Source organism: Lichenostomus cassidix, chromosome 2 (assembly GCF_008360975.1).
Source record: "Lichenostomus cassidix isolate B80296 chromosome 2, HeHo_3.0, whole genome shotgun sequence".
Taxonomy (NCBI): domain Eukaryota; kingdom Metazoa; phylum Chordata; class Aves; order Passeriformes; family Meliphagidae; genus Lichenostomus; species Lichenostomus cassidix.
This window is the reverse complement of record NC_139482.1, coordinates 152,134,822-152,147,752: the sequence shown is the minus strand read 5'-3', so window position 1 is coordinate 152,147,752 and position 12,931 is coordinate 152,134,822. Positions and strand designations below refer to the sequence as shown.

The 12,931-nt window shown below is 58.8% G+C and overlaps 2 protein-coding genes and 1 long non-coding RNA gene across 3 annotated transcripts in view; all 3 read left to right on the top strand.

The window, feature by feature from the left end:
* The window catches only part of LOC146442648 (cleavage and polyadenylation specificity factor subunit 1-like), a 19,194-nt gene extending 18,975 nt beyond the window's left edge, over positions 1–219 (top strand). Inside the window, exon 8 of the mRNA XM_085049881.1 lies at positions 195–219. Coding sequence (XP_084906007.1) covers positions 195–219 — 25 coding nt within the window. The remainder of the gene's footprint in view (positions 1–194) is intronic.
* A 55-nt stretch (positions 220–274) lies between these two features.
* On the top strand, positions 275–1,260 carry LOC146442647 (uncharacterized). The gene is made up of 3 exons (XR_014850324.1): positions 275–350; positions 493–514; positions 1,163–1,260. It is a non-coding gene; the product is annotated as an uncharacterized LOC146442647 (long non-coding RNA).
* A 209-nt stretch (positions 1,261–1,469) lies between these two features.
* OPLAH (5-oxoprolinase, ATP-hydrolysing) overlaps positions 1,470–12,931 on the top strand; it is a gene marked incomplete at its 5' end in the record, with an annotated part of 45,968 nt that continues 34,506 nt past the window's right edge. The window contains 8 exons of the mRNA XM_085049880.1: positions 1,470–1,685; positions 3,301–3,466; positions 4,669–4,807; positions 5,796–5,863; positions 6,768–7,249; positions 8,361–8,473; positions 9,672–9,842; positions 12,761–12,898. Coding sequence (XP_084906006.1) covers positions 1,470–1,685; positions 3,301–3,466; positions 4,669–4,807; positions 5,796–5,863; positions 6,768–7,249; positions 8,361–8,473; positions 9,672–9,842; positions 12,761–12,898 — 1,493 coding nt within the window. The remainder of the gene's footprint in view (positions 1,686–3,300; positions 3,467–4,668; positions 4,808–5,795; positions 5,864–6,767; positions 7,250–8,360; positions 8,474–9,671; positions 9,843–12,760; positions 12,899–12,931) is intronic.

Below are 12,931 nucleotides of genomic sequence, written 5' to 3'. Positions count from 1 at the left end.
AATTCTGGAGGAATTTGGGGGATTTGGGGAACTTTTGAGGGCATTTGGGATGGATTTTGTGGGGTTTTGGGGAGATTTGGGGAAGTTAGGGGGAATTGGGGGCTTTTCAGGCACTTTTGGGGGGATTTGGGGTATTTGGGGGAGGTTTTGGGGGGATTTGGGGAGCCCAGGTGACCCCCGGGTGTCCCCCCAAGTGACACAGGTGTGACACAGGTGTGACACAGGTGACACAGGTGTGACACAGGTGGCCCAGAGGTGACATAAGTGACAGAGGTGTGACAGAGGTATGACACAGGTGAACCCCACAGGTGACACAGGTGTGACACAGGCGTTATACAAACGTGACACAGGTGACTCAGGTGTGACAGAAATGACACAGGTGATACACACGTGACACAGGTGACCCAAAGGTGACATAAGTGACAGAGCTGTGACACAAGTGACACCCAGGTGTGACCCAGGTGTGACACAAATGACATAGATGACACACAGGTATGACACAGGTGACACAGGCGTGATACGGAGATGACACAGGTGTGACACCCAGGTGTGGCACAGGTGACACAAATGACCCTCAGGTGGCACAGAGGTGCCCGAAGTGACACAGGTGGGACACAAGCGACGCACAGGTGTGACACAGGTGTGACACAGGTGACCCAGGTGATGAAGGTGATACAGGTGACACACAGGTGACACACCTGTCACCTCTTGCAGGTGGCTGGATCACAAGCAGCAGGTGGGGTTAGGGTGACACAGATCACACACAGGTGACACCCAGGTGATACAGGTGTTCCCAGGTGACACACAGGTGACACAGGTGACACAGATCACACACAGGTGACACACAGGTGTCCCCAGGTGACACACCTGTCCCCACACAGGTGGCCGGATCATGAGCAGGTGGGGTTAGGGTGACACAGATCACACACAGGTGACACAGGTGACACACAGGTGTTTCCAGGTGACACACAGGTAACACAGATCACACACACCTGTCCCCAGGTGACACACCTGTCCCCCCCCACGTGGCCCGATCATGAGCAGCAGGTGGGGTTAGGGATCTCAGGTGACACACAGGTGACACAGGTGACACACAGGTGTTCCCAGGTGACACACAGGTGACACACAGGTGACACACAGGTGACACCCAGGTGACACTCAGGTGACACACCTGTCCCTGTCCCAGGTGGCCGGATCACGAGCAGCAGGTGTGGTTAGGGTGACACAGATCACACACAGGTGACACAGGTGTTCCCCAGGTGACACACAGGTGTTCCCAGGTGACACCCAGGTGACACACACCTGTCCCCAGGTGACACAGGTGACACACCTGTCCCCCCCAGGTGGCCGGATCACGAGCGGCAGGTGGGCTCTGTGGCCCGGGAGCTGGGGTTCTCTCAGGTGGGGTTAAGGTGACACACAGGTGACACCCAGGTGACACAGATCACACACAGGTGACACTCAGGTGACACACCTGTCCCTGTCCCAGGTGGCCGGATCACGAGCGGCAGGTGGGCTCTGTGGCCCGGGAGCTGGGCTTCTCGCAGGTGTCCCTGTCCTCGGAGGTGGCCGGCATGTCCCGCGCTGTCCCCAGGGGCCTCACGGCCTGTGTGGACGCTTACCTGAGCCCAGGTGTGCTCAGCTACCTGCAGGGATTCTGCCGCGGCTTCCGCGACGGGCTCAAGGTGAGGCTGAGGGACTGGGAGGGGATACTGGGGGGACTGGGATGGGATACTGGGATACTGGGATGGGATACTGGGGGGACTGGGGGTACTGGGATTACTGGGAGTACTGGGGTGGGTGGGGTTTGGTGGGGGTGGGTTTTTGTTTGTGTTGTTGTTGTTGTTTTTGTTGTTGTGTGTGTGTTGTGTGGGTTGGGGTGTGGGTTGGGGTTGGGGGTTGGGGTGGGGGTACTGGGATGGGGTACTGGGGGGACTGGGATTCCCACAGGACCTCCATGGACACCCCTGAGACCCCATAGACCCTATAGATATCCCATAGATCCTATAGACCCTATAGACCTTATAGACCCTATAGATACCCCATAGACCCTATAGATACCCCATAGACACCCTATAGACCCCATAGACCCTATAGACCCTGGAACCCCCATGGACACCCCTGAGACTCTATAGACCCCATAGACCCTATAGACCCTATAGACATTATAGATACCCCATAGACCCTATAGATACCCTGTAGACCCCATAGACCCTATAGATACCCTATAGACCCTATAGATACCCTATAGACCCCATAGACCCTGGGACCCCCATGGACACCCCTGAGACCCTATAGACCCTATAGACCCCATAGACCCTATAGACCCCATAAACCCTATAGACCCCATAGAGCCTATAGACACCCCATAGACCCTGTAGACCCCAAAGACACCCCATAGATACCATAGACACCCCACAGACTCCATAGTCCCTATAGATACCCCATAGACCCCATAGACCCCACAGAAACCCCAAATCCCACAGGGTGTCCATTTACAGTTCATGGGCGGTCACACCCCATAAACCCCATTAACCCCACAAATCCCATAAATTGTAGGGTGTGATGGTGTGTTTCATGCGCTCGGACAGCCGGCTGACCCCATAAACCCCATTAACCCCACAAATCCCATAAATTTTAGGGTGTCACGGTGCAGTTCATGCGCTTGGACAGCGGGCTGACCCCATAAATCCCGTTAACCCCACAAACCCCATAAATCCCAATCCTATAGGGTGTGATGGTGCAGTTCATGCGCTCGGACGGGGGTCTCACCCCATTGACCCCACAAACCCCACAAATCCCATAAATAGGGTATCACAGTGCAGTTCATGCACTCAGTCATGGATCTCACCCCATTAACCCCACAAATCCCATAAATCCCACAAATCCCATAAATTGTAGGGTGTCACGGTGCAGTTCATGCGCTCGGACAGGGGTCTCACCCCACAAACCCCACAAACCCCATACCTTTTAGGGTGTCACAGTGCAGTTCATGCGCTCGGATGGCAGGCTGACCCAATAAACCCCACAAATCCCATAAATTTTAGGGTGTCCAGGTTCAGTTCTTGCACTCGGACAGCGGGCTGACCCCACAAATCCCACAAATCCCATAAATCCCATATATCCCGATCCCATAGGGTGTCACAGTGCAGTTCATGCGCTCAGACAGCGGGCTGACCCCATTAACCCCACAAACCCCACAAACCCCATAAATTTTAGGGTGTCACGGTGCAGTTCATGCGCTCGGACGGCGGGCTGACCCCACAAACCCCACAAACCCCACAAATCCCGATCCCATAGGGTGTCACAGTGCAGTTCATGCGCTCGGACGGCGGGCTGACCCCGATGTCCAGTTTTCGGGGTTCCCGCGCCATCCTGTCCGGCCCGGCCGCGGGGGTTGTGGGGTACGCCAGGACAACCTTCGACCCCAAAAACGGAACCCCGGTCATCGGCTTCGACATGGGAGGTGAGCTGTGGGGTCCCTTGGGGTTTGGGGTTTGGGGTCTGCATGGGGTTGGGGTGACTTTGGGGTTGGGGTGACTTTGGGGTTGGGATCCCTTTGGGATTGGGGTCTGGGTGGGTTTGGGATCCTGTTGGGTTTGGGGTCTCTCTTGAATTGGGGTCCAGATGGGGTTGGGAGTCCTATTGGGATTGGGGTCTGTTTGGGTTTGGGGTTGGGATTGGGTGGTTTTGGGGTTGGAGTTTTGGGATCCTATGGGTCTGGATTGGGGCACTTTTGGGGTCCTTTTGGGGTTTTGGGGTCCCGTTGGGCTTGGGATGGTGCAGTTTTGGGGTCCTATTGGTTTTGGGGTTCCTCAGTGGTTTGGGATTGGGCTCTTTTGGGGTGCTGGGGAGTTTGGGGTCCCATTGGGTTTTGGGGTTGGGGATCTCGATGGACTTGTCTCGCTTTGCGGGGTCCCTGATGGGTTTTGGGTTCCCTCTGGGTTTGTGACAGCACACTTTTAGGGTCTCTCATCACTTTATGGGGTCTCTGCCCACTTTTGGGGTCACAGGCACCTCGACGGATGTGTCATGATTGGGGTCTGTTTTGGGGTCCCTCTGGGTTTTGGGGTCTCTGATCCTTTTGGGGTTGGAGTCCCTTGATGGTCATGTTGTGTTTTGTGGGGTCACGTTTGGGGTTGCTGCATGGTTTTGGGGTCCCATTTTTGGGGTCCTATGGGTTTTGGGGTTCTATGGGTTTTGGGGCCTTTGGGATTGGGACGTGTTGGGGTTGGGGTCACTTTTGGGGTCCTTGATATGTTTGGGATCCTATGGGGTTTGGGGTCCCATTGGGGTTGGGGTCTCGCTTTGCGGGGTCCCTGATGGGTTTTGGGTTCCCTCTGGGTTTGTGACAGCACACTTTTAGGGTCTCTCATCACTTTATGGGGTCTCTGCCCACTTTTGGGGTCACAGGCACCTCGACGGATGTGTCGCGCTTCGCGGGGTCACTTTTTGGGGTCTCTCACCTTTTTTGGGGTCTCTCACCCTTTTTGGGGTCTCTGCTGGTTTTTGGGGTCGCAGGCACGTCGACGGACGTGTTGCGCTTCGCGGGGTCACTTTTTGGGGTCTCTCACCCCTTTTGGGGTCTCTGCTGGTTTTTGGGGTCCCTGATCACTTTTTGGGGTCTCTCACCCTTTTTGGGGTCTCTGCTGGTTTTTGGGGTCTCAGGCACGTCGACGGACGTGTCGCGCTTCGCGGGGCAGCTGGAGCACGTGTTCGAGGCCAGCACGGCCGGAGTGTCCATCCAGGCGCCGCAGCTGGACATCAACACCGTGGCGGCCGGAGGGGGATCCAGACTGTTCTTCAGGTTTGGGATTTGGGGGATTTGGGGTTATTTGGGGTCAGGGTTTGGGATTTGGGATTTGATTTGGGGGATTTGGGGTTTGGGGAGGATCCAGGCTCTTCTTCAGGTTTGGGGTTATTTGGGATTTGGGGGGGTTTGGGGATTTGGGGGTGTGGGGGGATTTGGGATTTGGGGAGGATCCAGACTCTTCTTCAGGTTTTAGGTTTGGGTTTGGGGTCAGGTATTTGGGGTTTGGGGTATTTGGGGTTTGCGATTTGGGGAGGATCCCGGCTCTTCTTCAGGTTTGGGGTTTGGGGTTTGGGATTTGGGATTGGGGATTGGGGTTTGGGGAGGATCCAGGCTGTTCTTCAGGTTTGGGGTTATTTGGGGTTTGGGGGATTTGGGGTTTGGGGTCAGGGGTTTGGGTTTGGAGTTTGGGATTTGGGAAGGGTCCAGGCTCTTCTTCAGGTTTGTCGCTATTTGGGGTTTGGGGTTTGGGGGATTTGGAGGTTTGGGGCTTGGGGGATTTGAGGTTTGGGATTTGGGGTTTGGGGAGGATCCAGACTCTTCTTCAGGTTTGGGGTTATTTGGGGTTTGGGGTTTGGGATTTGGGATTTGGGGGATTTGGGGATTTGGGGTTTGGGGGATTTAGGGTTTGGGGATTTGGGATTTGAGGGATTTGGGGATTTGGGGCTTTGGGGGATTTGGGGTTTGGGGAGGATCCAGACTCTTCTTCAGGTTTGGGGGTTGGGGTTTGGGGTCAGGGGATTGGGGAGATCTCTCCCCACCAGAGCCCCCAGTGTCCCCATGTCCCCACGATGTCCCCATGGTGTCCCCAGCCCTGCAATATCCCCATGTCCCCACAGTGTCCCCACAGTGTCCCCACACTGTCCCCATGTCCCCACACTGTCCCCTCACTGTCCCTACAATGTCCCCGCAGTGTCCCCACACTGTCCCCACACTGTCCCTGCAGTGTCCCCATGATGTCCCCTCACTGTCCCCATGTCCCCAGGTCAGGTCTGTACGTTGTTGGTCCTGAGTCAGCTGGAGCTCATCCTGGTCCTGCCTGCTACCGCAAGGGTGAGACAGTGTGTCACCTGGGTGTCACCTGTGTCACCTGGGTGTCACCTGTGTGTCACCTGGGTCACCTGTGTCACCTGGGTGTCACCTGTGTGTCACCTGGGTCACCTGTGTCACCTGGGTCACCTGGGTCACCTCAGTGTCACCTGGGTCAAATGTGGGTCACCTGTGTCACCTGTGTCCCCTGATCCCCAGTGTCCCTTATGTCACCCGTGTCCCCTCAGTGTCCTCAGTGTCCCCCATGTCCTGTGTGTCCCCTGTGTCCCCTGACCCTCAGTGTCCCCTTAGTGTCCCCAGGAGGTCCCCTGACCCCCTGACCCACAGTGTCCCCAATGTCCCCCGTGTCCCCTGACCCCCTGTGTCCCCCATGTCCCCTGTGTTCCTTGATGTCCCCTGTGTCCTCTGTGTCCCCAGTGTTCCCTCAGTGTCCCCAGTGTCCCCACTGTCCCTTGTGTCCCCTGACCCCCTGTGTCCCCCATGTCCCCTACGTCCCCTGATCCTCAATGTCCCCTCAGTGTCTCCAATGTCCCCTGACCCCCCTGACCTGCAGTGTCCCTAATGTCCCCTGTGTCCCCAGGAGGTCCCCTGACCACCCTGATCCCCTGTGTGCCCAGTGTCCCCCATGTCCGCTGACCCCCCTGACCCGCGGTGTCCCCAGGAGGTCCCCTGACTGTCTGTGTCCTCAATGTCCCCAGGAGGTTTCCAGTGTCCCCTGACCTCCTGTGTCCCCTGTGTCCCCAGGAGGTCCCCTGACCCCCTGACCCACAGTGTCCCCCAATGTCCCCCGTGTCCCCAGGAGGTCCCCAGTGTCCCCTGACCTCCTGTGTCCCCCATGTCCCCTGACCCCCTGACCCGCGGTGTCCCCAGGAGGTCCCCTGACCCGCAGTGTCCCCAATGTCCCCAGGCGGTCCCCTGACTGTCACCGACGCCAACCTCGTCCTCGGTCGCCTCCTCCCGGATTACTTCCCGCGGATCTTCGGTCCCAACGAGGACCAACCGCTGTGTCGCGACAGCGCGGTGACAGCGTTCCGGCGGCTGGCTGCCACCATCCGCCGCTTCCGGAGCCGCGCCGGGGACAGCGGGGACACCGCGGGGACAGCGGGGACAGCGGGGACAGCGGGTGGCGCTGCTGGAGGTGGTGGCAGTGGTGACACCGGTGGCAGTGGTGGAAGTGGTGGCACTGCTGGAACTGCTGGAGGTGGTGGCACTGGTGGCACTGATGACACCGGTGGCAGTGGTGGCGCTGCTGGCGCTGCTGGAGATGGTGGCACTGGTGACAATGGTGACACTGGTGACAGCGGTGACCTGTCGGTGGAGGAGGTGGCCCTCGGCTTCATCCGGGTGGCCAACGAGGCCATGTGCAGACCGATCCGCGCCCTGACCCAGGTGGGCTTTGTCCCTTTGTCCCCTTTGTCCCCTTGTCCCCTTTGTCCCTTTGTCCCTTTGTCCCTTTGTCCCCTTGTCCCCTTGTCCCCTTTGTCCCTTTGTCCCTTTGTCCCTTTTGTCCCTTTGTCCCTTTTTCCCTTTGTCCCCTTGTCCCCTTGTCCCCTCTTCCCCTTGTCCCTTTGTCCCCTTGTCCCCATGTCCCCTTTGTTCCTTTTTCCCTTTGTCCCTTTGTCTCCCTGTTCCTTTGTCCCCTTGTCCCCTTGTCCCCTCTTCCCCTTGTCCCTTTGTCCCTTTGTCCCCTTTGTCCCTTTGTCCCCTTGTCCCTTTGTCTCTTTGTCCCTTTGTCCCCTTTGTCCCTTTGTCCCCTTTGTCCCCTTTGTCCCCTTGTCCCCTTGTCCCTTTGTCCCCTTTGTCCGTTTGTCCCCTTTGTCCGTTTGTCCCCTTGTCCCTTTGTCTCTTTGTCCCTTTGTCCCCTTGTCCCTTTGTCTCTTTGTCCCTTTGTCCCCTTGTCCCTTTGTCCCTTGGGGGTTTCAGGGTGACAGCGGTGTCACCTGACTGTCCCTTTGTCCCCTCGGGGTGTTGGGGTGACAGCGGTGTCACCTGGCTGTCCCCCCGGGGTGTCTGTGGGTGACAGCAGTGTCACTGTGTCCCCTCTGGCTTGGGGACACGACATGGCGGGTCACATCCTGGCCTGTTTTGGTGGCACGGGGGGTTTCAGGGTGACAGGGATGTCTCAGGGTGACACAGCTGTCCCCTCAGGCTCGGGGACACGACACCGCCGGTCACATCCTGGCGTGTTTTGGTGGCGCTGGGGGACAACAGTGTCACTGTGTGTGACAGCAGTGTCACAGTGTGTCACAGGGGTGTCACAGTGTCACTGACTGTCCCCTCAGGCTCGGGGACATGACACGGCGGGTCACATCCTGGCCTGTTTCGGTGGCGCTGGGGGACAGGGATGTCACAGGGGTGTCTCAGGGTGATACAGCTGTCCCCTCAGACTCGGGGACACGACACGGCCGGTCACATCCTGGCGTGTTTTGGTGGCGCTGGGGGACAGCAGTGTCACTGTGTGTGACAGCAGTGTCACAGTGATGTCACTCTGTCCCCTCAGGCTCGGGGACACGACACGGCGGGTCACATCCTGGCATGTTTTGGTGGCGCTGGGGGACAACACGCCTGTGCCATCGCCAGGTCACTCGGCATGGCCAAAGTGTTTGTGCACAAGTACGTGTGGGGAGGGGAGGGGGAGAGACCCCCGGGGTGGGGGCTGGGGGGGTTTGGGGGGCTTGGGGGGCTTTGGGGACATCCCTGTGGGGTTTGGGGACCCCCGGGGTGGGGGATTGTGGGGGTTGGGGGGCTTAGGGACACCCCTATGGGTCTGGAGACTTTGGGGACCCCCAGGATGTGGGACTTGGGGGGATTTGGGGTTTGGGGACCCCCGGGTTGGAGGATTTTGGAGGTTGGGGGTTTGGGGGGTTTGGAGACCCCCGGGTTGGGGTCTTGGGGGGATTTGGGGGGCTTAGGGACACCTGTGACTGGGGGCTTTGGGGACGCCCGGGATGTGGGGATTGGGGGGTTTGGGGTTTGGGACCCCGGGCTGGGGGGATTTGGGGCTGGGGAGACCCCGGATTGGGGGGTTTGGGGTTTGGGGGCATCCGGATAGGGGGCGTGGAGACCCTTGTGGGGTTTGGGGACCCCCGGGATTGGGGGTTGGGGGGATTTAGGGTGTGGGGACCCCGGGTTGGGGGGTTGGGGTGGGGGGGGTTTGGTGCTTGGGGACCCTCCGGTTGGGGGGCTAGGGGGATTTGGGGACCCTCGGGTTGGGGGATTTTGGGGGTCGAGGGGTTTGGGGCTTTGGGACCCGGGGGGCTTGGGGATTTGGGGTTTGGGGACCCTCGGGGTGGAGGATGGGGTTGGGGAGACCCCTGGATTGGGGTTTGGGGACTCCTGGGTTGGGGCTTAGGAGACCCCTGTGGGCGTTTGGGGGACATGGAGACCCCCGGATTGGGGGATTTTGGGGTTGGGGAGACCCCTGGATTGGGGGGTTTGGGGGACTTGGGGACCACCGGGTTGGGGGGCTTGGGGACACCCCTGTGTGGCTGGGGGCTTTGGGGACCCCCGGGATGTGGGGACTGGGGGGGATTTGGGATGTGGGGACCCCCGGGGTGGGGGATTTTGGGGGTTGGGGCGTTGGGGGTGTGGGGGGTTTGGGGGTCATGGAGACCCCCGGATTGGGCCTGTCCCGGCAGTGTCCCCGCAATGTCCCCAAGCTGTCCCCTGTCCCCAGGCTGTCCGGGGGCTATCTGGGGGCTATCCGGGGGATGTCCCCACGATGTCCCCAAGCTGTCCCCTGTCCCCAGGCTATCCGGGGGCTGTCCGGGCGGTGTCCCCGCGGTGTCCCCAAGCTGTCCCCTGTCGCCAGGCACAGCGGGCTGCTCTCGGCCCTCGGGCTCGCGCTGGCCGATGCGGTGCACGAGGAGCACGAGCCGTGCGCGCTCCCGTACTGCCCCAGCGCGTTCCCGCGCCTCGAACTGCGCCTGCGCGAGCTGGAGCGGCGCTGCCGGGAGGAGCTGCGAGCGCAGGGATTCGCCGAGTGAGTCACACCTGTGACACCTGTGACACACCTGGGACACACCTGGGGACAGCTGGGGACACGTGTGACATACCTGGGGACACGTGGGATACCTGGGGGACATGGGGGACACACCTGGGGGACAGGGGTGACAAGGGGACGGAGGGATTCGCCAAGTGAGTGACACCTGGGGACACCTGGGGGACACGTGTGACTTACCTGGGACACCTGGGGACACGTGTGACATACCTGGGGGACACACCTGAGACACTTGGGGGGGCATGGGACACACCTGGGGACACTTGGGGACACACCTGGGGACACTTGGGGACACACCTGGGGACACCTGGGACACCTATGTGACACCTGGGACACCTGGGGACATACCTGGGGACACCTGTGACACCTGGGGGCACACCTGGGGGACACACCTGGGACACCTGGGACATCTGGGGACACCTGGGACACACCTGGGGGACAGGGAATGGGGAACAGAGGGACAGGGACACTGAGCTGGAGCGGCGCTGCTGGCAGGAGCTCCGAGCACAGGGATTCGCCGAGTGAGTGACACCTGGGGACACCTGGGGACACACCTGGGGGGACATGTGACACCGGGGGACATCAGAGGTACATCTTGGGGATAGGGGACAGAAGGATTCGCCGAGTGAGTGACACCTGGGGACACCTGTAACACACCTGGGGACACGTGTGACGCCTGTGTGACACCTGGGGGACACGTGTGACATACCTGGGGACACGTGGGATACCTGGGGGACATGGGGGACACACCTGGGGAACACACCTGAGACACTTGGGGCGACATGGGACACCTGGGACACACCTGGGACAGCTGGGGACACACGTGGGACACACCTGGGGGGACATGTGACACCTGTGTGACACCTGGGACACGTGGGGGACACGTGTGACACCTGGGACACCTTGGACACACCTGGGGGACACCTGGGAGACAACTGGGACACCTGGGGACATCGGGGGGATAGGGGACAGAGGGATTCGCCGAGTGAGTGACACCTGGGGGGACATGTGACACCTGGGGACACACCTGGGACACACCTGGGACATCTGGGATACCTGGGGACACACCTGGGGACACACCTGGGACACACCTGGGGGACAGGGGTGACAAGAGGACGGAGGGATTCTCTGAGTGAGTGACACATGTGACACCAGTGACACCTGGGAGACCTGGGGGACATCGGGGGGACTGAGGGACAGGGAGACAGGGGACAGGGCGGGGACAGGGTGACACCGTGGCGGTGACATGGGGATAGGGTGACACAGTGACATGGTGACATTGGGGACACAGTGACAGTGATGTGATGCGGTGACGTTGGGGAGACAGTGACATTGGTGACACGGTGACATTGGTGACACAGTGACACAGTGACGCAGTGACATTGGTGACAGTGACATGGGGACAGAGTGACATTGGTGACAGTGACACGGTGACGCGGTGACATTGGTGACACAGTGACATTGGTGACGCAGTGACATGGTGACGTTGGGGACACAGTGACATTGGTGACACAGTGACATTGGTGACAGTGACATGGGGACAGAGTGACATTGGTGACACAGTGACATGGGGACACACTGACATGGTGACATTGGTGACACAGTGACATTGGTGACGCAGTGACATGGTGACGTTGGGGACACAGTGACATTGGTGACACAGTGACATTTGTGACAGTGACACGGTGACGCGGTGACATTGGGGACGCAGTGACATTGGTGACACTGTGACATTTGTGACAGTGACACGGGGACACAGTGACATTGGTGACGCAGTGACATGGTGACGTTGGGGACACAGTGACATTGGGGACACGGTGACATTGGTGACACAGTGACACAGTGACGCAGTGACATTGGGGACACGGTGCTGTGGTAGTGCAGTGACATTGGTTACACGGTGACGTGTGACATGGTGATGTGGTGACACTGGGGACACGGGGACAGTGACACAGTGAGATGGTGACACAGTGACACTGTGACAAGGTGACATTGGTGACACAGTGACATTGGTGACACAGTGACGCTGGTGACAGTCACAGGGGTGACACAGTGTCATGGTGACAGTGACGTTGGGGACACGGTGACAGTGACACAGTGACATGGTGACAATGACACTGGTGACAAGGTGACATTGGTGACACAGTGTCACAGTGACATTGGTGACAAGGTGATGCAGTGACATTGGTGACAGTGACAGTGACACAGTGACATGGTGACAATGACATGGTGACAAGGTGACATTGGTGAAACAGTGACACAATGACATGGTGACATTGGGAACACAGTGACATGGTGACAATGACATGGTGACAAGGTGACATTGGTAACACAGTGACACAGTGACATTGACACAATGACATGGTGACACTGGTGACAATGACACAGTGACATTGGTGACAGTGACACAGTGATGTTGACACAGTGACATTAACACAGTGACAATGACACTGGTGACAGTGATGACAAGGTGACACAGTGACTTTGGTGACACAGTGACAGTGACATTGACACAGTGACATTGACACAGTAACACAGTGACACAGTGACATGGTGACAATGACACTGGTGATAGTGATGACAAGGTGACACAGTGACATCGGTGACAATGACACAGTGACACTGGTGACAGTAACACAGTGACACAGTGACACGGTGACATTGACACGGTGACAGTGACATTGGTGACAGTGATGACAAGGTCACACAGTGACTTTGGTGACACAGTGACAGTGACATTGACACAGTAACACAGTGACATGGTGACACGGTGACAATGACACTGGTGATAGTGATGACAAGGTGACACAATGACATCGGTGACAGTGACGTTGACACAGTGACACAGTGACAATGACACAGGTGACAGTGATGTCACCGCTGTCCCCCGCTGTCCCCAGGTCGCAGATCAGCACGGAGCCGTTCCTGCACCTGCGCTACGATGGCACCGACTGTGCCCTCATGGTGTCACCGCGAGGTCACCCCGCCGGCCCTGACACCTGCGCCGCTGGGGACTTCCTGGCCGCCTTCACCGCCCGGTCAGTGACAGCAGGGGACACGGTGACAGCGGG